The sequence below is a fragment of the Xenopus laevis genome, chromosome 5S, assembly GCF_017654675.1.
Source record: "Xenopus laevis strain J_2021 chromosome 5S, Xenopus_laevis_v10.1, whole genome shotgun sequence".
NCBI classification, from domain to species: Eukaryota; Metazoa; Chordata; class Amphibia; order Anura; family Pipidae; genus Xenopus; species Xenopus laevis.
Window position 1 is genome coordinate 141,533,303 of NC_054380.1, and position 23,979 is coordinate 141,557,281.

A 23,979-nucleotide genomic window follows, 5' to 3' on the forward strand; every position below is an offset into this window, starting at 1 on the left:
AGTATCACTTCCTTATGTTCCCTTTCACTCTCCCTCCTATTCCTTTACTGTATTAGTCCTACCACCCCTGCTGAGAGTCTGTTCCTTGTATCTATCCCCCTTTCACTCTCCCTCCTATTCCTTTACTGTATTAGTCCTATCACCCCTGCTGGGAGTCTGTTCCCTGTATCTATCCCCCTTTCACTCTCCCTCCTATTCCTTTACTGTATTAGCCCTACCACCCCTGCTGGGAGTCTGTTCCCTGTATCTATCCCCCTTTGTGTAAAGTATCACTTCCTTATGTTCCCTTTCACTCTCCCTCCTATTCCTTTACTGTATTAGTCCCACCACCCCTGCTGGGAGTCTGTTCCCTGTATCTATCCCCCTTTCTGTAAAGTATCACTTCCTTATGTTCCCTTTCACTCTCCCTCCTATTCCTTTACTGTATTAGTCCTACCACCCCTGCTGGGAGTCTGTTCCCTGTATTAGTGAGTAGTGAGTATATCACACTGTGCTGATGAGGAACAATACTTGCAGCAGAATCATTAGTAACCAGTGAGTAGAGAATTATTCATGGGCACTTGCTATTGCTGCACAGTTAAGTGCCAACCAGGAACTCAGTATGTAGAGATTTAGAGGTGAGTCACACTCAATGAGTAGAGTTAGAGGTGAGTCACACTCAGTGAGTAGAGTTAGAGGCAAGTCACACTTAGTGAGTAGAGTAAGAGGTGAGTCACACTCAGTGAGTAGAGAAGACCAATCAGAGGTCAGAGAGAGAGTTGAGTAAGAGGAGGAGACAGAGATGCGTCACCTACTTTTCCTTCCCTTCCTTGTTTCCCTTGTTCTTCTCTTTGTTTTTGCTGCTCGGGGGACAAACACAGGGAAACACGGGTCAGTACCAGGGACTTATATAGAAACTCTGGTTAATTTACTTTTATTTACTGAGAGGAACATGAGGTTCTATAGAGCCCAGGTCCAGTGTATAGAGGAGGGGGAGGGGTTACAAGAACCCAATTCTAAACAACATGGGGGGTCTCATTTATATTACAGTGACTGGGCCCCCCATCAATATCCTTCTCTTTCTGATCCAGTTACACAAATACATCTCCCCATCCAACTCTACTGATCTGTGAGACCCCGGCACAACTGTAACCATCAGTTCTGACTCCTGAACCAACAACAACATTTATGGGGGAGGGGTAAGTCACGCCCTGGATACAAAGAGATGCACAGACTCACATTATACAGGAGCAGTGGCACAGGGAGGAGGAGCGTGGTGAGAAGGGGAGGAGCATGGTAAGAAGGAGGAGGAGCATGTAGACAAGGAGGAGGAGCAGGGGGATAGGAAAGAGGAGCATTTGGAAAACGAGGAGGAGGAGCATGGTAAGAAGGAAGAGCATTGGGACATGGAGAAGGAGCATTTGGGAGAGGAGGAGGAGCATGGAAAGAAGGAGGAGGGGCATATTGAGAAGGAGCAGAGGGGTAGGGAGGAGGAGCATTTGGAGAAGGAGGAGCAGCATAGTGAGGAGGAGGAGCATGGGGACATGGAGGAGGAGTATTTGGAGGAGGAGCATGAGACAGGGAAATCCAGTAAGAATATGAGCCAATGGGAAAGGATTAGATGTTTCCCCTGATGCTGAAATGGCCTTTGAGTCACTTCTCTCTTATCACTTAATGTGCCCCGGGCTGAGTATTATATTAGTATTAAGTACCTGAAAATACTCGACTTTTTCTCTTTTCCTTTAGATTTGTCCCTAAAAGCCAAAGAACAAGCAGGTTACACAGGGGGGGGGGGCTCCGTCTCACACAAAACAAAATCCAATCATATATTTATTATAGGAGCAGCCCCAGGGCACATGCAGGATTTCCAGTCCAGTACATGGGTAGTTATGTGGGTAGTTCTGTAGGTAGGTATGTGGGTAGTTATGTGGGTAGTTATGTGGGTAGGTATGTGGGTAGTTATGTGGGTAGTTCTGTGGGTAGGTATGTGGGTAGTTATGTAGGTAGGCATGTGTGTTAGTTATGTGGGTAGTTATGTGGGTAGTTATGTGGGTAGGTATGTAGGTAGGCACGTGTGTTAGTTATGTGGGTAGTTATGTGGGTAGTTATGTGGGTAGTTATGTGGGTAGGTACAGAGACAGTAAGTGGGCAGGTAAGTGGATGATCATACATTTATTAACACTGAATAATCACACACACATCACACGGGCTCAGAGTTCTTATTGGTTACTAATTACAGTCAGTGTATCCTGTGTAAGAAATATAATTCCCTGCACTGCACAGTGCGACTCCTGAACACATTTATATAACCAGCATTGTGATTGGAGGGGATAATAAACGGCCACACACAGTCTCCCATTGGGTATTTAACTGGTTCATTGCCCCACTCAGTTTCATGACTCTGGATCACATGCCAGTTGGAGTTGACAGTTGGAGTTGGCAGTTGAAGCTAAATATATATATATATAACATTACACACTGACACAGAGTTGCACTGACAGTTGCATTGTGGGTTACGGGTAGAATCCCATTTGCCCCGCCCCCATTAGTCACATGGTACCTGGGCTCCTCGTCGCCCCTGTGTGGGAAAGAACAGACACAGGGAAATGATCAGAGCTGCCATGTTGCACCCCAATCCCTTACACCACCCCCCCACACACATACAACCCCAAACCTTCAGCCTTACACTGAACACTTCAATTGGTTGTCAGGGCTCACTGACCATAGCAACCAAAAAAATTTAATTTATTCACATTCTTATGTTATTGTCTATCTTTCTGTTCAGGCCCCTCCCCTATTCATCACCCAGGCTGATTTCCCAACTGCTACCTGGTTGCTAGAGTATTTAAGCCCCTAGCAACGAAGTACCTGTTACATTTTCAAACCTAGCAACTGCCCTACACACACAGTAAGTCCTGGGAGAGGTGCATGCTGGTTGCCGCAGTCTGATTGGTGCAGCACTTGCCTTGCGACTGCCTTGTATCCGTCATTCATCTTATTGCGCATGTCCGACATCTTGCTGTGTGGCCCCCGGGGTGGGAGAGAAGAAGGACAAGATTATACTGGGACCAGTCTCTTTATTTGCTTCTCACTGGGCTCAGTGGATCCTATTAAATCTGAATTGTATTATCTCAGCCAATCTAACAAGCTGCTCAGGCTCCATTTCTGTCAGTTTGTGACATCACTGGGGGTGGAGAGCTGAGGAAAGTGCCATAAACAAATGGAGGGGCCTCTGGGGCCTTATCTAAAGGTGTCGTTGGGTGGGGGCACCTATCCCTGACACCCCTACTACCTAACTGCCCATTCCAATCACCAACAGCCCAAAACTGGCAGCACAATGTGGCAGTTGTAGTTCAATAGCAGTGGAATATCTGCAAGTTTAAATAATGGGATCCTTCTCTGTATATATGGGGCCCCGCTCTGTATATATGGGCCCCGCTCTGTATATATGGGGCCCCGCTCTGTATATATGGGCCCCGCTCTGTATATATGGGGCCCCGCTCTGTATATATGGGCCCCGCTTTGTATATATGGGCCCCGCTCTGGATACACAGGGCCCAGTACTACAAGAGCCCTACAATATAGAGAACATGCCCAGCAGAATCACAGGACACAAGGGCAGGACAAATACCCCCTCCAGACACAGCAAGAATAATAATATGCCCATTGTGTCTTCACTCCTGCAGTGACATCACTATTATTACTATTGTAATAGGGGCAGACATATTTACCCAGCGAGGCGCTTATTCTCCTCCTGGTGATCATCATTGTGGCTGTGTGAATAGAAAATGTCAGAAATAAGTGGGGTGTAAGTTGGGGGGTACAGGCTGGGGACACTGCTTGCCCAAATACTGTGCCTCCATACCTCCCAACATTTTGGAAGTAAAAAGAGGGACAAAAAAAAAATTTCCGCACGTAGCGCAGCAAATTTTTTGACCACACCCCTTTCTGTGGCCACACCCCGTAATTACCATGTTTGTTTTACAAAATTTGGCAGGTTATGAAAGTTTGAAAATATTTCTCCTTATCTAAACTGTGTTTTTGTGTTTCAAAATTGTTACAAAGTATCTTATTTGCACCTGTTAGCTGTTTTGGGCTCTCTGCTAAAAGCCAATTAAGTGAGAAACTTTTTCTTTTTCTGGCTTTTCACTGCAGAGAAAATAGGGACTTCCCAGTACAAATGAGGGACTGCGGGTTGAGCTGTCAAAAGAGGGACTGTCCCTCCGAAAAAGGGACAGTTGGGAGGTATGTGCCTCTTCCGTATGCTCAGTGTTCCTGTGCCCTTCTCTCTGCACCCTCCTCACATACACCAGGAATTACCTAGTAAATCCCTGTGCTGCAGATCTGATCAGTAAACCAGCAATGCTGCTGCAGCCTCCATGGATTTCTAATCAGCCATGCAGCCTGCTTGTGACTTGCTTTCTAACAACAGGAGTGTGTGTGTGAGTGTGTGTGTACGTGTGTATATATATATATATATATGGGGCCTCATCACTAACCCATTTAAAGTGACGGCGCAGTCACACACATGCAGAGCAAACCCAGGCAGGAATACAGAGGAGTAGGAGACTAGAAGAAGGTTTATGTACTCAGGGAAGTATTAGTATTGTCAGAACTTTGGGTGCCCACCATTGTGTCCCTCGGACCCCTGTTCCTGGTTTAGGGCCCCTGCCAGTTTCTCATTTCCAGCCATTACTGTTGGAATGACAGAAGCGTTGCCTTTGGGAGCAGCCGTTTGGTTTCCGGGGGTAACCAGTGATCTTTTGCTCACATGAGAGAGTTGTATGTGTTGATGCTGAGGATGTGGCAGAATATTGTGCCGTCCCTTTCTCTCCCCGTAATGATACATTATTTATTTGAGTGAATAATTCAGGAGTTTTACTTGCGGAACAGATCTAATATTTATCCTTCAGTTTGCCCGGCACATAAATAACCTCCCACAGTAGCCTGGTACTGCCGGGCACCTCCCCGAGGGCAAATACATCAGGGGTTACAGTTTGTACATTAAAGAGACTAACGCTGCCTGTAATGGAACCCAAATAGGGAACTACCCTGGGACATTCACACCTGCACCGAGGGTATGTGGCACCGCAGATCTACTGGGGCACAAGACTGGCATTAGGGCAAGATGGAGACAATAGGGTAAAATAGTGGGCAAGATAAAGGCAGTAGAGCAAGATGAAGAGAGTAGGCCAAGAAGAACAAGGCACTTGGGCATGAGGGTGGCAGTAGAACAACATGGAGAGGGCAGGGAAAGAAGAACATGGCACTTGGACATGAAGTTGGCAGTCAAACAAGATGGTCTCAGTAGGGCAAGAAGAACATGGCACTTGGGCATGAGGGTGGCAGTAGAGCAAGATGGAGAGAGTAGTCCAAGAAGAACATGGGTGGAACAATGTATGGGTGGAACCATGTATAGGGGGAAAAATGTATAGGGGGAAAATGTATGAGTGGAACAATGTATAGGGGGAACAATGTATGAGTGGAACAATGTATAGGGGGAACAATGTATGAGTGGAACAATGTATGAGTGGAACAATGTATGAGTGGAACAATGTATAGGGGGAACAATGTATGAGTGGAACAATGTATGAGTGGAACAATGTATAGGGGGAACAATGTATGAGTGGAACAATGTATAGGGGGAACAATGTATGAGTGGAACAATGTATGAGTGGAACAATGTATGAGTGGAACAATGTATAGGGGGAACAATGTATGAGTGGAACAATGTATAGGGGGGAACAATGTATAAGTGGAACAATGTATAGGTGGAACAATGTATAGGGGGAACAATGTATAAGTGGAACAATGTATAAGTGGAACAATGTATAAGTGGAACAATGTATAGGTGGAACAATGTATAGGGGGAACAATGTATAGGGGGAACAATGTATAGGGGGAACAAGGCTGTGATCAAACTGTGACCCCCTGGGCAGAAAAAGAGCCCATGAGAGGGGCAGGAGAGGGAAAGTGTAGGACAGGTGGAGGCGCCACAGCACAACATGCACAACTACACATCACACGTGTGCAGCACTGATACCTGGAGAGCAGAGAACACTGGCTGTTATTGTCCCCCTCTCCCACATCTTCTTCACTGTTATAGTAATCCCCTTCTTCATTCCTACGAGCAGCAAAGACACACGTGAGCGCCCCCTTCAGGAGATAAGTCTCCACACTTGGTCATCCCTTGATTCTTCATTCAGTAACCCCCACAGCAATGTATAGAGTGAAGCAAGGAACCCCCCCACCCCCGATTGCTAGGAATGGGGGACACAGAGTTACCATCAGAGTTACCATCTAAATTTCAGATGTGCAAACTGTGACAGTATAAGGGCATCTCTGTGACATATTAAGTGGGAAATGCTTTTCACAGGGTTAAACACAGAACAAAAATGGGAAGTCTTTATAATAAATGTACTTGTCAGTATATTCCACTTGTAAGCAAGGAACATCGTTGCAAAGCAAAACCTTTTTGGTTCAATAGAAGCGTTGGTGTTGAGGTGGGTAAGAAAAGACCTGCTTTTAAGGCTTTCAACTTAGCTGGTACAGCCGAAACATTTATAAGGTACAAGGAGGCCAATAAATCATGCAAAGAAGCTATAAGGCAAGCTAAAATTGCTATAGAAAAGGATATTGCAGCAAGCGGTAAAAAAAATCCAAAATTATTTTTTAAATATGTTAATAGTAAAAAAATGAAGCAGGAAGGGGTGGGACCCTTACTATCAGAGGGGGGTCAGCTGGTTGATGAGATCTGGCATAGTGCCCAGCGTCGGACTGGGCCGGCGGGAAACCGGGAAAATACCCGGTGGGCCCCGGCCTTCATGGGCCCCCGCCGGCCCAGCCCCCTCCCCCAATGTTCTGGCACCCAAATAAAAATTAATCGTTGCGCCGGTATCGCATGTGCTTTGGTGTTCGCGCATGCGCACCGGCGTTTGCATACACACCAGCGTGCGCAGAGGCTTTCGCGCATGCGCGCTGGCGTGCGGCACCCGTTCGCGCATGCGCGCTTTCATGCGCTGAGACGTTCGCGCATGCGCATGGGGGGCCCGGAGTATAGTTACCCGGTGGGCCCCCCCATGTCCAGTCCGACCCTGATAGTGCCGAGAGACTGGCGAATTGCTAATGTGGTGCCTCTATTCAAAAAAGGATCCCGTTCTCAGCCTCAAAACTATAGGCCAGTTAGTCTGACGTCAGTATTAGGAAAGCTTTTCAAAGGGTTAATAGAGGATAAGATACTGGACTTCATAGCAAATCATAATACTATGAGTGTGTGCCAGCATGGTTTTATGGGTAATAGATCTTGCCAGACTAACTTAATTTCTTTTTATGAGAAGGTGAGCAGGGACCTCGATTCTGGGATGGCAGTGGATGTGATTTACTTAGACTTTGCTAAAGCATTTGATACAGTGCCACACAGAAGGTTACTGGTTAAATGAAGGAATGTTGGCCTGGAACATAGTATTTGTACCTGGATAGAGAACTGGCTAAAAGATAGACTACAAAGAGTGGTGGTAAATGGAACATTTTCTAATTGGACCAGTGTTGTTAGTGGAGTACCGCAGGGCTCTGTACTAGGTCCCTTGCTTTTCAACTTGTTTATTAATGACCTGGAGGTGCCATTGAAAGTACTGTTTCTATTTGTGCAGATGAGACTAAATTGTGCAGAACTATAGGTTCCATGCAGGATGCTGCCACTTTGCACAGTGATTTGTCTAAACTGGAAAACTGGGCAGCAAACTGGAAAATGAGGTTCAATGTTGATAAATGCAGGTTATGCACTTTGGCAAAAATAATATAAATGCAAGTTATACACTAAATGGCAGTGTGTTGGGAGTTTCCTTAAATGAGAAGGATCTTGGGGTCTTTGTAGATAACAAGTTGTCTAATTCTGGGCAGTGTCATTCTGTGGCTACTAAAGCAAATAAAGTTCTGTCTTGTATTCCATATACACAAGAACATACTGTCCCAGCTCTCTATGAGTTGATCCAATGTAACAGCTTTATAGCGCCATCATCTGGCCAGTGACTGCAGTTGCCCTTGAAATAAGGTGTCAGAATGTGTGGACTGGATCATTATCTCCCGCATGACACAGGGACAGTTTGCCGGCTCTGTATTAACATTCTGTTGGCACTTCACTTAGGGGCAAATCTATATGTCTGGCCCTTTAACATCCTGATTTAAGCCGGGCAGTATGAATAAAGTCTCTGTGCCCCAAGAAGCCTGAGACAATTAGCCCCATAGTGTTGCAGTTTATCTAGAAGGGGAGAGTGATTTTGGAGTTTTTGCAGCAGTGCCATTAGTCAGTGTGTGGGCAGGAGGGTCAGTAAGTTCCAGTATCAGAACATTTGTGGGATCAGTTCCATTGATTGATCCTGCCCGGGACCAGCGCTCTTTTATTTATCTCTTCCAACAGCCAAAATAGCAAATCAATGCTGCCGAGACTCAACAACATTTGTATTTCTCTGACTAAACGACTCAAACATCTCAATTTTATTGAAGGCAAGAGATCTCCGCTCAATAATCTCCTTCTCCCGACGCCTCGTTAGTTTTCTCTCTGACACAGACACTGCCATAACCTGAAAGTCTTGATTAACAGACCTGGACCTGTGGCTTCTGCTGCATCATATCAGGAGTCAGGAGCAGCAGTGCAGAGAATGGAAGCCTGACACACACTGCATTCAATAGAATTATTTTGTAAGGCTGCATTCACTACTGGGAAATGAGAGGCGGTTTCTGCAGAATGAGGTCAGATACAAAGTAGCGCAAAGAACTGGCACCCCCATCCCTGCACTCCCCCCAATGATTCATATGAGTTTTCTTTAAATAAATGATTTAACCCACAGGCAGCTCAGCCTGAGAAGCATCAGCTTATTTACAGGTCAAAAGACATCGGTGCAGAGGATTTCAGGATTTGCTCAGACTCCATCACTGATCCACAGGCCACACCCCCAGTCTGGGAAACCCTCTCATACCAGTTTCACTGTGTTTTATTTCATATATATATATACTGTATATGCGTATATATTGCCCTGTACTAAGCACAATTCAGCAGGAACAGTCCCTAAGTTTGCTCATAGTCTGTACAGAGAGATCCCATAAAACTATGGCAGCACAGGTATTCCCTGTACTAAGCACAATTCAGCAGGAACAGTCCCTAAGTTTGCTCATAGTCTGTACAGAGAGATCCCATAAAACTATGGCAGCATAGGTATTTCCCTGTACTAAGCACAATTCAGCAGGAACAGTCCCCTAAGTTTGCTCATAGTCTGTACAGAGAGATCCCATAAAACTATGGCACATAGGTATTCCCTGTACTAAGCACAATTCAGCAGGAACAGTCCCCTGAGTTTGCTCATAGTCTGTACAGAGAGATCCCATAAAACTATGGCAGCATAGGTATTCCCTGTACTAAGCACAATTCAGCAGGAACAGTCCCTAAGTTTGCTCATAGTCTGTTACAGAGAGATCCCCATAAAACTATGGCAGCATAGGTATTCCCTGTACTAAGCACAATTCAGCAGGAACAGTCCCCTAAGTTTGCTCATAGTCTGTACAGAGAGATCCCATAAAACTATGGCACATAGGTATTCCCTGTACTAAGCACAATTCAGCAGGAACAGTCCCTAAATTTGCTCATAGTCTGTACAGAGAGATCCCATAAAACTATGGCAGCATAGGTATTCCCCTGTACTAAGCACAATTCAGCAGGAACAGTCCCCTAAATTTGCTCATAGTCTGTACAGAGAGATCCATAAAACTATGGCAACATAGGTATTCCCCTGTACTAAGCACAATTCAGCAGGAACAGTCCCTAAGTTTGCTCATAGTCTGTACAGAGAGATCCCATAACACTATGGCAGCATAGGTATTCCTCTGTACTAAGCACAATTCAGCAGGAACAGCCCCTAAGTTTGCTCATAGTCTGTACAGAGAGATCCCATAAAACTATGGTACATAGGTATTCCCTGTACTCAGGGCCGCCATCAGGGGGGGACAGGGGGGACAAGCGTACCGGGCCCGGGCATGAAGGGGGGCCCGGCAGCGCTGCATTTTTTTGAAGATCCGGGCCCCCCTTACGAGCGCCCGAGCCGTACGTCTTGCCTCTTCAGTGCCGAATGCGGAAGTGCCGAAGCCGATGCGACGAAAAGACCCGAAGTCACGGAAAAAGCCGAAGTTACGAAGTCACGAAGCGCCGAAAAGACCCGAAGTCACGAAAACAGCCGAAGCCGAAGTCCTGAAGCGGTGAAAAGACCCGAAGTCACGAAAGGAGGCGAAGTTGAAGTACTGAAGCCATGAGTTCAATCCTACTGAACACCAGTTTGTGTTTTTTTTTTTTTTAATCCCCTGGCCACCAATGTATTATTTTAATATTCTATAGGCCCCTACCACCAATCTTTTTTTAAAACTTTTGTTTTTGGGGCCCCCAATTTTTTTTTAACTCGTAAGGGGCCCCTTGCCACCATTGTTTTTTTTGGGGTTTTTTTTTTAAAAAAATAATTAATTTTCTTTTGGTGCCCCCAAATTTTTTTTAACTTGTAAGGGGGCCCCTGCCACCGTTTTTTTTTTTTTTCCAAAAAAAAATTATTTTTTTTTAAATTTTTTTTGGGGCCCCATTTGTTTTTAACTTGTAAGGGGGCCCCTGCCACCATTTTTTTTTTTTTCAAAAAAAATTTTTTTTTTCTCCAAAATTTTTTTTTTGGGGCCCAATTTGTTTTTAACTTATAAGGGGGCCCCTACCGCCAATGTTTTTTTTTTTTCAAAAAAAATTAATTTTTTTTCAAATTTTTTTTTGGGGCCCCAATTTGTTTTTAACTTAGAAGGGGGCCCCTGCCACCAATGTTTGTTTATTTTTTTAGTTTTTTTTACCATTTTTTTTGTTGGGGCCCCCAAGTTTTTTTTTAACAGGGGGCCCTGCCACCGATGTTTTTAAAAAAAAAAAATTTTAATTTTTTTTTTTTGGGGGCCCCAATTTTTTTTATAAGGGGGCCCTGACCATCAATAGCTTTTTACAACTTGTGTGGGGGGGGGGTTACTTTTTTAGCGCTGATGTCTGTGTGGTCTTTTAACTGCGATGTGGGCGGGATATGGGGCGGAGCTTGGTCGTCAGTGTGGGCGGGGCCCAGGGGGCCCCAAAAATTTTGTTGTACGGGGCCCCGTGATTTCTAATGGCGGCCCTGCCTGTACTAAGCACAATTCAGCAGGAACAGTCCCTAAGTTTGCTCATAGTCTGTACAGAGAGATCCCATAAAACTATGGCAGCATAGGTATTCCCTGTACTAAGCACAATTCAGCAGGAACAGTCCCCTAAGTTTGCTCATAGTCTGTACAGAGAGATCCATAAAACTATGGCAGCATAGGTAATTCCCTGTACTAAGCACAATTCAGCAGGAACAGTCCCTAAGTTTGCTCATAGTCTGTACAGAAGATCCCATAAAACTATGGCAGCATAGGTATTCCCTGTACTAAGCACAATTCAGCAGGAACAGTCCCTAGTTTGCTCATAGTCTGTACAGAGAGATCCCATAAAACTATGGCAGCATAGGTATTCCCTGTACTAAGCACAATTCAGCAGGAACAGTTCCTAAGTTTGCTCATAGTCTGTACAGAGAGATCCCATAAAACTATGGCACATAGGTATTCCCTGTACTAAGCACAATTCAGCAGGAACAGTCCCCTAAGTTTGCTCATAGTCTGTACAGAAAGATCCCATAAAACTATGGCAGCATAGGTATTCCCTGTACTAAGCACAATTCAGCAGGAACAGTCCCTAAATTTGCTCATAGTCTGTACAGAGAGATCCCATAAAACTATGGCAGCATAGGTATTCTCTGTACTAAGCACAATTCAGCAGGAACAGTCCCCTAAGTTTGCTCCTAGTCTGTACAGAGAGATCCCATAAAACTATGGTACATAGGTATTCCCTGTACTAAGCACAATTCAGCAGGAACAGTCCCTAAATTTGCTCATAGTCTGTACAGAGAGATCCCATAAAACTATGACACATAGGTATTCCCTGTACTAAGCACAATTCAGCAGGAACAGTCCCCTACGTTTCTTACACCATAGAGAAATCTAATAGGAGGTATACGCAAGAGACCTGCTCCTTATTGGGGACCCAGCATGACTTGAGCTCCAAAGAATGGCTGCCATTTTTTTTTATTTGGGATTAGGCACCTGACCATTGTCTAATATACAGATCACATATAACATATGTAATATCTAATCATCATTATTTAATATATTTTTAATGGGTTTTCCATCTCTGGAAATACTGTGATTGGTGACGTTCATCCTTGAAACAGGTCAATCAGAAGCAGCAAGTGAATGTAGGAATGAGATTCCCTATAAAGTACAGACTCACCTCCTGAAGGCTCTCTCAGTAGAGTGCAAGCTCTGTGATCTCCCGGGGGACACGGCTGAGTTCTGACTCTGGCCGGACAATAGACTTTCCGTCTCAAAGTGAAAACTCCCGGCTCCCTCGTTCTGCAGGTTGGAGTTGTCCATAAATTCTCCATCATTCCAGGCGCCTACAGAACCGTCCATGGTCTGGTACTGGATCTCGATGCTGACGCTCGTCTGACAAATAAAACAGGAACATAATTATAAGAATTGGACCTCAGTCCCTAAAAGCCAGAGAAGCTGCTTTTGACTCAAGGTGGTCCCTGTATTTGTGCTCTGGATGTTGGCCAATTGCTTGGGACACAGGAGAAAGTGGGTGTGGTCTATTGCCTTGTGTGTTATTCCTTTAGATTGTAAGCTCCTTTGCACAGGGCCTTCCTTACCTTCTGTACCTTCTGTATTGGTTGTGATGTATATAACTCTATGCTCAGTATGTAATTCATGTGATTTAGTTGTATAAACACATTTACTTTACAGAGCTGCGAAATATGCTGGTGCTATATAAATAATAAACGTTATATAAATACTTGTTAATAATAATAATAATAATTGCCCCCTAGAGGTGAAGTTGTGAGTCACATATAAGACTTTCCTTTCTGGACTTTATTCCTCTTTAAACCCCTCTCACTGCTCTGATTCTGCTTTCCACTAATTCCAATTAAAGTGATGGGAGGAAACAAAATCCGTAAAGTGCAATAATCAGGGAAATTCAATGTTTTCTCTCCCCATCGCCTCATTATTTCCCCTCATGTCAGAGCCGCTGGCAGACGCACTAATCTCTCGGCTCGTGGGATTTCCATAATGACGGAATTAACGAGGCACAATATTAGTATTTCTGTGCGACATGATTGGTTTAATGTGTCAGAACCGACGGGGTATTGTTTATTCTCCATTACTGAACAGTGACAGTTGGATCAAAGTGGGGTGTATGCTGAGACCCCGCCCCTCTGGGGGTATAGCTGCCCTTGGTGGGGTAAGTACTGGGGTAAGCTCTGGAGTAAGTACTAGGGGTAAGTATTGGGGTAAGTACTGGGGTAAGTACATGGGGTAAGTATTGGGGTAAGTACTGGGTTAAGTACTAGGGGTAAACACTGGGGTAAGTACTAGGGGTAAGTACCGGGGTAAGTACTAGGGGTAAGCACTGGGGTAAGTACTGGGGTCAGTACTAGAGGTAAGTACTGGGGTAAGTATTAGGGTAAGTACTGGGGTCAGTAGTGTTGCAGAATTTGGGGAATACAGAACCAAGGCAAGAGCCGATTGTCCAACACTTTCAAGACCAGAAATACTTTATTGTCATATTTTCCTTTTCCCAATTAGAATCTGAGCAGCTCCCAAATAAATGTCTGGCAAAGCTGGTGACTGGGAGAGAAACCTGGGTGCCCACTGGTGTCATGTCTACATCTAATGGGAGTGCTGGGAATACTCACTGGTGAGTTTTCATAAAATACTCCCACATGGACAGTGTTGGACTGGGGGGTCCAGGGCCCACAGGGGCTGCAACTTCAGGGGCCCCCCACACCCACCAGGTAGGGGTGACACCTATTAATAACATTGGGATCACAGACCTTCCTATATATTTATCTTTATTCCCTATTAATAACATTGGGATCACTGACCTTCCTATATATTTATCTTTATTCCCTATTAATAACATTGGGATCACTGACCTTCCTATATATTTATCTTTATTCCCTATTAATAACATTGGGATCACTGACCTTCCTATATATTTATCTTTATTCCCTATTAATAACATTGGGATCACTGACCTTCCTATATATTTATCTTTATTCCCTATTAATAACATTGGGATCACTGACCTTCCTATATATTTATATTTATTCCCTATTAATAACATTGGGATCACTGACCTTCCTATATATTTATCTTTATTCCCTATTAATAACATTGGGATCACTGACCTTCCTATATATTTATCTTTATTCCCTATTAATAACATTGGGATCACTGACCTTCCTATATATTTATCTTTATTCCCTATTAATAACATTGGGATCACTGACCTTCCTATATATTTATCTTTATTCCCTATTTATAACATTGGGATCACTGACCTTCCTATATATTTATCTTTATTCCCTATTAATAACATTGGGATCACTGACCTTCCTATATATTTATCTTTATTCCCTATTAATAACATTGGGATCACTGACCTTCCTATATATTTATCTTTATTCCCTATTAATAACATTGGGATCACTGACTTTCCTATATATTTATCTTTATTCCCTATTAATAACATTGGGATCACTGACCTTCCTATATATTTATCTTTATTCCCTATTAATAACATTGGGATCACTGACCTTCCTATATATTTATCTTTATTCCCTATTAATAACATTGGGATCACTGACCTTCCTATATATTTATCTTTATTCCCTATTAATAACATTGGGATTTTTGAAGGGCTGTCCAGGTCAAAACTGCTTGTCTGATTTCCCAAATTAGGAAAACTGGGCAGAATTCCCTGATATTGATGCGGCAGTCAACCAATCACCAATTGCCACATCATAGCCCCACCCATCTACATACCTTCTATGACATGCCCCACCCCTCTACATCACAGCCCCGCCTCCCACTATGTCACAGCACCGCCCACCCAGAGTTAGTCTGGAGGAAAGGAGTTAACCCTATAAATACAGTATAGATATGTTTCATATAAATCTTGTCATTGCTGCACTGATTTGGGGAAAGAAAGTTTTAAAAATCAATCTTTTTTGCAAAATCCAAATTCTCGTGTCGGTTATTGATGTTCTACCCCGACATTGTACATTTTGGATCCTTACGGAGCTGTTGCTATGGAAACAATAAGGGAGGAGCCTTCAGGAGGCGGGGCTTATCTATATGTAGAAATGTTTAGTTTGTGCAGATCAGACGGGTCGGACAGAAGTTACTGATGAATTTATTAATGACGAGTCTGTTGGATATTTTATTGGAAAAACTGAATCTAAAGGAACTTTCAGCTTTTAAAGCGGAAATTCACCTTCCAAACACTTTTCTTTCAGTTCAATTGTTTTTAGATTGTTCCCCATAAACAAAGATTTCTTTAAATTATTTAAATCCATTTTTTATTCTTTACGGTTTTCCCAAAATTAAAGTTAAATGTTAATGTTGGTGTCTCTGGAGTCTCACTCTGACAGATCATTGATCCAGGAGCTTCTGAACTGTTACACGCCGTTCGCGAACACCGGCAAAAAATGCGAACAGTTCGCGAACTGTTCGCGAACTGTTCGCGAACTTCGAACATCCGAAAATCGTTCGATTCGAACGATCGAAGGATTTTAATCGTTCGATCGAACGATTTTCGTTCGAATCGAACGAAAATCGTTCGATTTTAGCGATCGAATGGTCGAACGATTTTGACGCGAACGCCTATTGGCGAACGTCGCGCGACGTTCGCGAACTTGCGGCGGACGCGAACAGTCGAAGTTCGCGCGAACTAGTTCGCCGGCGAACAGTTCGCTACATCCCTATTAAAGAGTCGGCGACCCCCCTCCCAGAGCTGCTTTGGGTGAAAAATGACACTTTACACTTCAATATTAGAAAAACGGTCACAAATAGAAAAAAAGTGTTTGAAGGTGAACAACCCCTTTAAAAAGCAGCAAATAGAATTGTCTTTTCAGCAGTAACAGAAGTAACACTAACATTACCCCCAACACTAACACTTCCCCCAACACTAACACTACCTCCAACACTAAGGGGCCGATTCACTATCGATTAACCCTCGATATTCGACTAGGAATTAAAATCCTTCGACTTCGAATATCGAAGTCGAAGGATTTAGCGCAGATAGTTCGATCGAACGATCGAAGGATTTTAATCCAACGATCGAAGGAATATCCTTCGATCAAAAAAAACTTAGGAGACTTAGGAGACCTTCCCCATAGGCTAACGTTGCGTTCGGTAGCTTTTAGCTGCCGAACTAGGGGGTCGAAGTATTTTTTAAAGAGACAGTACTTCGACTATCGAATGGTCGAATAGTCGAACGATTTTTACTTCGAATCCTTCGATTCGAAGTCGTAGTCGAAGTAGCCCATTCGATGGTCGAAGTAGCCCAAAAAAAACTTCGAAATTCGAAGTTTTTTTACTTCGAATCCTTCCAACACTAACACTACCCCCAACACTAACGCTACCCCCAACACTAACACTTCCTCCAACACTAGCACTACCCCCAACACTAACACTACCCCCAACACTAACACTACCCCCAACACTAACACTACCCCCAACACTAACACTTCCTCCAACACTAGCACTACCCCCAACACTAACACTTCCCCCAACACTAACACTACCCCCAACACTAACACTTCCTCCAACACTAGCACTACCCCCAACACTAACACTTCCCCCAACACTAACACTACCCCCAACACTAACACTTCCTCCAACACTAGCACTACCCCCAACACTAACACTTCCCCCACACTAACACTTCCCCCAACACTAACACTACCCCCAGTTCATCTCACATTGTAACAATCTCCGTTTTGTTCCCTTTTCACTCCTGGTCCAACTGCAGCACCAGATCCTGAGCCCCATAAACACTCATCTCCCCCCCACGAGCACATTAACCCCAGCATTTGCCTTTCGAAACCCTCATAGACACAGACATGACCCCCAATATTAGCCCCCCACATAGTAACCACCCCCTGATGGGGACAACACAAGGGATATACTGTAGAATATGCAAATAAGAGGGGAAGGTTGTGGGGGAATCAGAAGTGGAAAACTGGACACAATAAAGAAACACTTTGCTGATCAGCATTGGCTCCAGTGATATTCGGGTCGGGCTTTATTTACCTGAATTGCAGAATTATTATCATCAATGAGAGTGTCGGTCACTTCCAGCTGCGCCTCCTCCACCACCTGCTGCAGAACCATCCGGAATGTCCCGATCAGCCTGAAGCAGAAATGCAGCAAAACGAGAGAAATGAACCTACGGCTGAATTCTGCACAAGGGAAGATATACACTTTTGGTCTTGTAACCCACGGCAACCTGCAGTTAGACCTTTACTCCTGCAGTCAGTGCACTGAAAGCTTTGAGTTTCATTAGTGGAACAATCATTGGGGAAGTCAATGTGATCAGATTAAAGGGGTTCATCTGCATGCAAATGGGGTTCAGGGAATTGTGACTTTGCCCAGACAGTTGGTCTTTATTGGGTCAATCAATTCAGCTTTGACTAATTGTCATGTTATTATTTATACTGAGGTCTGAGGGCCCATAACAGACTCAACAAGGGCCAACCCTACAGGTGCAGAAAAGCTCCGGAACATTCCCTATAATAAATGCCCTGCCAGCAGATGCTTCAAATCAATTAAAGGGAGTTGTTTACCTTTAAATTAACTGTTAGTATGATGTAGAGTGGGACATTCTGAGACAATTTGCATTGGTTTTCATTTTTTATTATTTGTGGTTTTTTACTTATTTAGCTTTTTATTCAGCAGCTCTCCTAGCAACCATGCATTGATTTGAATAAGAGACTGGAATATGAATAGGAGAGGCCTGAATAGAAAGATGAGGAATAAAAAGTAACAATAACAATACATTTGTAGCCTTACAGATTTGTTTTTTAGAAGGGGTCAGCGACCCCCCCAATCACAGGTGGGAAAAGGTCTTGCTTTGTGTTTCTGCTGCAAAAGATATGGGGAAGATCATGTGATGTGTTTCCTGGGTGGAGCGACATCACAACACTTGTCTCTCTTTCCTTAAGGTGAATCTTTATCTGTGCAGATACAAGAACTGACCAGCAGGTGGCACTGTTGTTACACAATTCATTATATTGGCACTTACTAAAAAATGAATTTGCTCTGAAACTGAAACAAAAATCATGTCAACTGTAAAAGTGCTTTGAAAAAAGTCATTTTCCCTTCATCTTTTTTTTTTTTAAGGTTGGCCTGTTCTTTTAAAGCTGAAAAAAACCAAGGGCAACTATTGAGGAATAACATTTGGAGAGAGTCAGTTTAATGAACTGGGGGGTAATAGAAAGCGAGTAGAAAATCATGAATGTGTATTGTGTCAACTTCCCCTTTAATTTCCCAGATTAATGCCGCAGTCACCATTGATATGGCTGCAGGTATAAGGGCTTTTTCTAGGGGCGGAGCCTATTCATTGAGAACATATGGACAGCCAGAAGAAATGAGACACCAGATCAGGCGACATAAGAACAGAAATTGGTTCCTAGTGATACAAATGAATGAAGGTGATTGTGAGTCAGACAGCAGCTCCCCCAGCTCTTGCACTGTCAGTTCCGACTCAGCGACATTTCTACACTGACATTCATGAGTCGCATTATTTATTGCAACATAAAGGGTCCCAGACTGCAGAGCACTAACAATGAGCAGGGATTGGCTAATTACCTCCCGTCTGATTGATGCAGTCGCACAAGTCACTGTCATCTGATTTCTTATCTGTTTTTATAATAAATAATTCAGTTTTATTCACTGCAGAGTCAATATCACATGACTCCTCTCTGAGCCTTTCTTATTGGCTCATTCATCACCGTCTCATTGGCTTTACACATTCCCCCAGGGCCTCAGTCACTGGCGAACTCAGCAACTTTCCAATTGGCCTTCATTTTTTCATTACCGTTTTTTCTTTATTTGCCTTTTTCTTCTGAATTTTTCCAGCTTTCAAATAGGGGTCACTGACCCCATTTAAAAACAAATGCTCTTTAAGGCTACAAATGTATTGTTATTGTTAATTTGTATTACTCCTCTCCTCTTCATATTCCAGTGCATGTTGCTAGGGGAATTTGGACCCTAGCAACCAGATGGCTTAGGCTAGTGACACACTAAGTTTCGGGGATATTTAGTCACCCAGTGACAAATCGCCTCTTCTTCGGGCGACTAATTTCCCCGAAAAGCCTTCACACCAGCTAGAATCTAAACCGGCAGTAGGATGGCACTTGGAGTGCTTTGTTTTCCGAAGTCTCCAGAAGTTTACCTTCGGGCAACTTCGGAAAATGAAGCGATCAGAGTGCCATCCTACTGCCGGTTTAGATTCTAGCTGGTGTGAAGGCTTTTCGGGGAGATTAGTCGCCCGAAGAAGAGGCGATTTGTCACTGGCCAACTAGATCTCCCCGAATCTTAGCTTATGTCACTAGCCTTAAATTGCAAACAGCTGAATAAAAAGCTAAAGAAGTAAAAAACCCACAAATAAAAAATGAAAACCAATTGCAAATTGTCTCAGAATATCCCTCTGTACATCCTACTAACAGTTAATTTAAAGGGGAACAAGCCCTTTAATTCACCCATTGGCTACACTGGTTATTGCTGGGGGAACCTGATGCTAAAGACTTAGGGTACAATATGGAATAGGGTGAGATGCTGCTTCTTGGGGTAAATATCTGAGATAAGATGGGGTATCACTAGGGGATAATGAGGTACATGTGTATATCTGTGCAGTTACATTTGGGGGTACATGTGTATATCTGTGCAGTTACATTTGGGGGGTACATTTAGTGCAATTAATGAGTGGGGTCGGCAGGTCCAGTAGAGGGATGAGGGGTCCCCGGCACTGACCTGTTAGTGAAGACTTTGCTGTAGTTAAACACTTGGATCTCCAACATTTCGTTTCCGTCGATGTTACTGGCGATTGGCCACCGGAATGTCTGTAGGGAAGAGTCACGGGATCAATTAAATGTGAGTATAAAGGGGAAGCTAAAATGTGGCACCTGCTGGGCATAACTTTACTTAGAGCGAAAGAATAAGATTATCCGACACTCAGAGAGATCCACAGGGTCAGAAGTGTAAGTGAAAACGTGTCTTTATTAATCATTATTTAAAGTATAAATTCATCTCTAGGAGCCCTACGCGTTTTGTACCTACATGGTATTTAGTCATTGGCTACAGTCTGGTACTTGTAGGTACAAAACGTGTAGGTCTCCTGGAGATGAATTTATACTTTAAATTATGATTAATAAAGACACTATTTGTGTATCTGTGTATTTCTGTATCTGTGTATCTGTGTATTTGTGTATTTGTGTGTCTGTGTGTCTGTGTATTTGTCGCTCCCTGATGCCGGGGGTCTGATGTGCCACATGATTAACTTGGTGACCAAATTACTGTTTCATTCTGGAGCATCAGTCGTTACTTATTCAGTTTGGGGCCACAGCCCTGTATTGTTGCTACAGACACCCTATTATCTGTCCCCAGCCTAATGCACCCACAACCCCAGGGACACCCCCCAATTGTGCCCTGCACCCAAGTAATGACACCTCCACTTTATATATATATATATACACATATACACACACAGAGACATATATATATATAATACACAAAAGCCATGAATATCCTGTAAATTATATCCTTATAAACGGTGAGTAGTGATGTCATCAGTTATAAACGGTGAGTTCTGATGTCATTTCTGTCACATGACTCACTGAAACTTGTGTATTATAATAAATAAAGTACCCCCAGTTGTAAAATATGAGGATATTAGAAGATACCTCGGAGTTCCATGACCTGTATAACTCGGCCTTCAGCCTCGTACTTTTATATGATCATGAAACTCCTCTGTAACTTATAATATCCTTATATTTTACAAGAGGGGGTACTTTATTCACTATATATCCACACAGGCACATACACAGACACACACACACATATACAGTATATGACAGACATTAGATAGATTTCCATAGCGTTTCTTTAGCTGAGAGAAACTCAAGTCATTACTTTGTGCCTCATAATTAAACAAGGGCAGAATTAAGAAAACTCGTTATGGGAGGAGGATAACGAACACAAAGGAAAAGGTTCCCTTTAATGAAGCCACAATCTCATTTATTCCTCATTAGTAGGGGGGATATTAATCAGGAGCCCCCGTTAGTTACAACTCTGAGCCCAATGACACTTATTAAAGGGGAACTGCAGCCAAAAAGCAGCGGAGATTTCATGCAAAAGTGGCACAGAGGGAGGTGAGAGTGCACTGCAAAATCATCTTCACAGGGGCCCACCCCCTGCTCCCAATTGTCCCACCCACTTCTCACCTGCCTCCGCCCACTACCCCCCCCTGTTGACGTGCACCCCTTCCCCGCCGCAGGTAAGAGAGAGACTGGGGAGGGGTTTTTGTTGTTAAGTAGAAACTAGAGGAAACTGCTGTATAGTTTCACCACTGCAGCTCACTCATTTCACTCATTTCACTCATTTCACTCATTTCACTCATTTCACTCATTTCACTCATTAGTCCCATTCTCTGCAGGTCCCTCAGTGATCATCAGAAGGCCAGTCTGGGGCAGATGTGAGTTGTAGTTTCACTACAGAAGAGAAGCTGTCACCCCAAGCTCTTATACTCACACCCCTCCCCCGTCTGCCCTGGAACATAGAGGCGTGGCCTAGTCAGTGCAGCCAATGGAGACTCAGCAGCTCCACCCAGAGGATAAAGGTGGTATTGCTGCATTTTTACTCTCCTGTCCCCACATATTTAGCAGCTAATGGGGTGTTTGTGGGGGAGACGTTACCTCTTTATTTATAAGGAGTTATTTATAGTTATGAGCCTGTCAGTGTGAGGAGGGGTCAGAATGTTCCATAACAATAGGGGGAGATACAGGGAACCCCCAGGCTTAGCCAGGCTTGATGGGTACACAATGGGGTACAGGTAGTGATATAGCGGGGACTCATCAATGTAAGAGGAGAATGTGAGTGTGAGTGTTTGGTCATGTGAGTGTGAGTGTTTGCTCATGTGAGTGTTTGCTCATGTGAGTGTTTGCTCATGTGAGTGTTTGCTCGTGTGAGTGTTTGCTCGTGTGAGTGTTTGCTCATGTGAGTGTTTGCTTGTGTGAGTGTTTGCTCATGTGAGTGTGAGTGTTTGCTCATGTGAGTGTTTGCTCATGTGAGTGTTTGCTCATGTGAGTGTTTGCTTGTGTGAGTGTTTGCTCATGTGAGTGCAGGTAGAAGAGACATATAGAGACAATATGTGAGTGGAGCTCACAGCAGACAAGGGGCAGGCGAGTGTCAGTGAATGTCCATCAGATGGAGGTTAATGAGGAAACACAGACACAATGTGAGTAAAATCCCCTGAAGGAGATTCATTTCTTTTCCATCTGAAAGTCTCCGACGTGGAACAGCCACAAACCAAACACTTGGCATTTAGCTCACGTCTGATCATTCAGCAACAAGAGCTGACACTCTATACTGTCTCTCTCTCCCACACAGACTCTCTCCTTCCTCTCTCCACCCCGGGGCCCCATGTCTCTGCTGCTTACGTCTCACTAAGGGCCCCACTTCTCGCCAGCACTAATGTATCCTTCTTATTGGCTGGGCTTCCACATATAGTTCAACCCTATATAGATATATACTCTCAGCATCCCATATTCACCAGTCTTTAGATTGTAAGCTCTTTTTGGAAGGGCTCTTGTCACCTTTTGTATTGGCTATTGGTTGCTTAAAGGATAAGTAAACCTTTAAAATAAGTGAATGTAAAATTAATGAGAGTGCTATTCTGTACATTCATTATTTATTTTAATTGCAAGATATTAAGGGATACATGTGCTGTTAATATGAATGAATTGTGTTACAACAGCGCCACCTGCTGGTCAGTTTCCAACCAGTCTGACCAGCAAGTAGTCAAGGAAGTTGTCAGGAGAAAGAAAGAGGCTGATGTTCTTCTGCTTAGGAATAAAATGAAAAACCTCAGATAACTTTTCTCACATCTTTCCTAAGCAGAAGAACATCAGAGCAGCCTCTTGTGTCTCAGTGGGACCTGGATTTTACTATTGAGTGTTGTTCTTAGATCTACCAGGCAGCTGTTATCTTGTGTTGGGAAGCTGCTATCTGGTTACCTTATCATTGTTCTGTTGTTTGGCTGCTGGGGGGGGGGAGGGAGGGGCAGCATAGGTATTCCCTGTACTAAGCACAATTCAGCAGGAACAGTCCCTAAGTTTGCTCATAGTCTGTACAGAGAGATCCCATAAAACTATGGCACATAGGTATTCCCTGTACTAAGCACAATTCAGCAGGAACAGTCCCCTAAGTTTGCTCATAGTCTGTACAGAGAGATCCCATAAAACTATGGCAGCATAGGTATTCCCCTGTACTAAGCACAATTCAGCAGGAACAGTCCCCTAAGTTTGCTCATAGTCTGTACAGAGAGATCCCATAAAACTATGGCACATAGGTATTCCCTGTACTAAGCACAATTCAGCAGGAACAGTCCCTAAGTTTGCTCATAGTCTGTACAGAGAGATCCCATAAAACTATGGCAGCATAGGTATTCCCCTGTACTAAGCACAATTCAGCAGGAACAGTCCCCTATGTTTGCTCATAGTCTGTACAGAGAGATCCCATAAAACTATGGCAGCATAGGTATTCCCTGTACTAAGCACAATTCAGCAGGAACAGTCCCCTAAGTTTGCTCATAGTCTGTACAGAGAGATCCCATAAAACTATGGCACATAGGTATTCCTCTGTACTAAGCACAATTCAGCAGGAACAGTCCCTAAGTTTGCTCATAGTCTGTACAGAGAGATCTCATAAAACTATGGCAGCATAGGTATTCCCTGTACTAAGCACAATTCAGCAGGAACAGTCCCCTAAGTTTGCTCATAGTCTGTACAGAGAGATCTCATA

At 43.7% G+C, this 23,979-nt stretch overlaps 1 protein-coding gene across 13 annotated transcripts in view; it reads right to left on the reverse strand.

The window, feature by feature from the left end:
* The window catches only part of otof.S (otoferlin S homeolog), an 89,808-nt gene that overhangs the window by 44,854 nt on the left and 20,975 nt on the right, over nucleotides 1–23,979 (reverse strand). For 11 of the 13 annotated variants that reach the window (XR_005961677.1, XM_041565141.1, XM_041565147.1 and 8 more), the window contains exons 3-5: nucleotides 19,933–20,021; nucleotides 17,212–17,311; nucleotides 12,344–12,558 (exon numbers count right to left, since the gene is read on the reverse strand). Coding sequence is in view for 11 of the 13 variants with exons in the window: in XM_041565141.1 (XP_041421075.1) it covers nucleotides 12,344–12,558; nucleotides 17,212–17,311; nucleotides 19,933–20,021 (404 nt within the window). In the remaining 2 variants the exon portion in view is untranslated. Of the gene's footprint in view, nucleotides 1–794; nucleotides 840–1,691; nucleotides 1,734–12,343; nucleotides 12,559–17,211; nucleotides 17,312–19,932; nucleotides 20,022–23,979 lie in introns of those variants that run through there. The other 2 variants (XM_041565150.1, XM_041565148.1) reach the window with 2 other exon arrangements.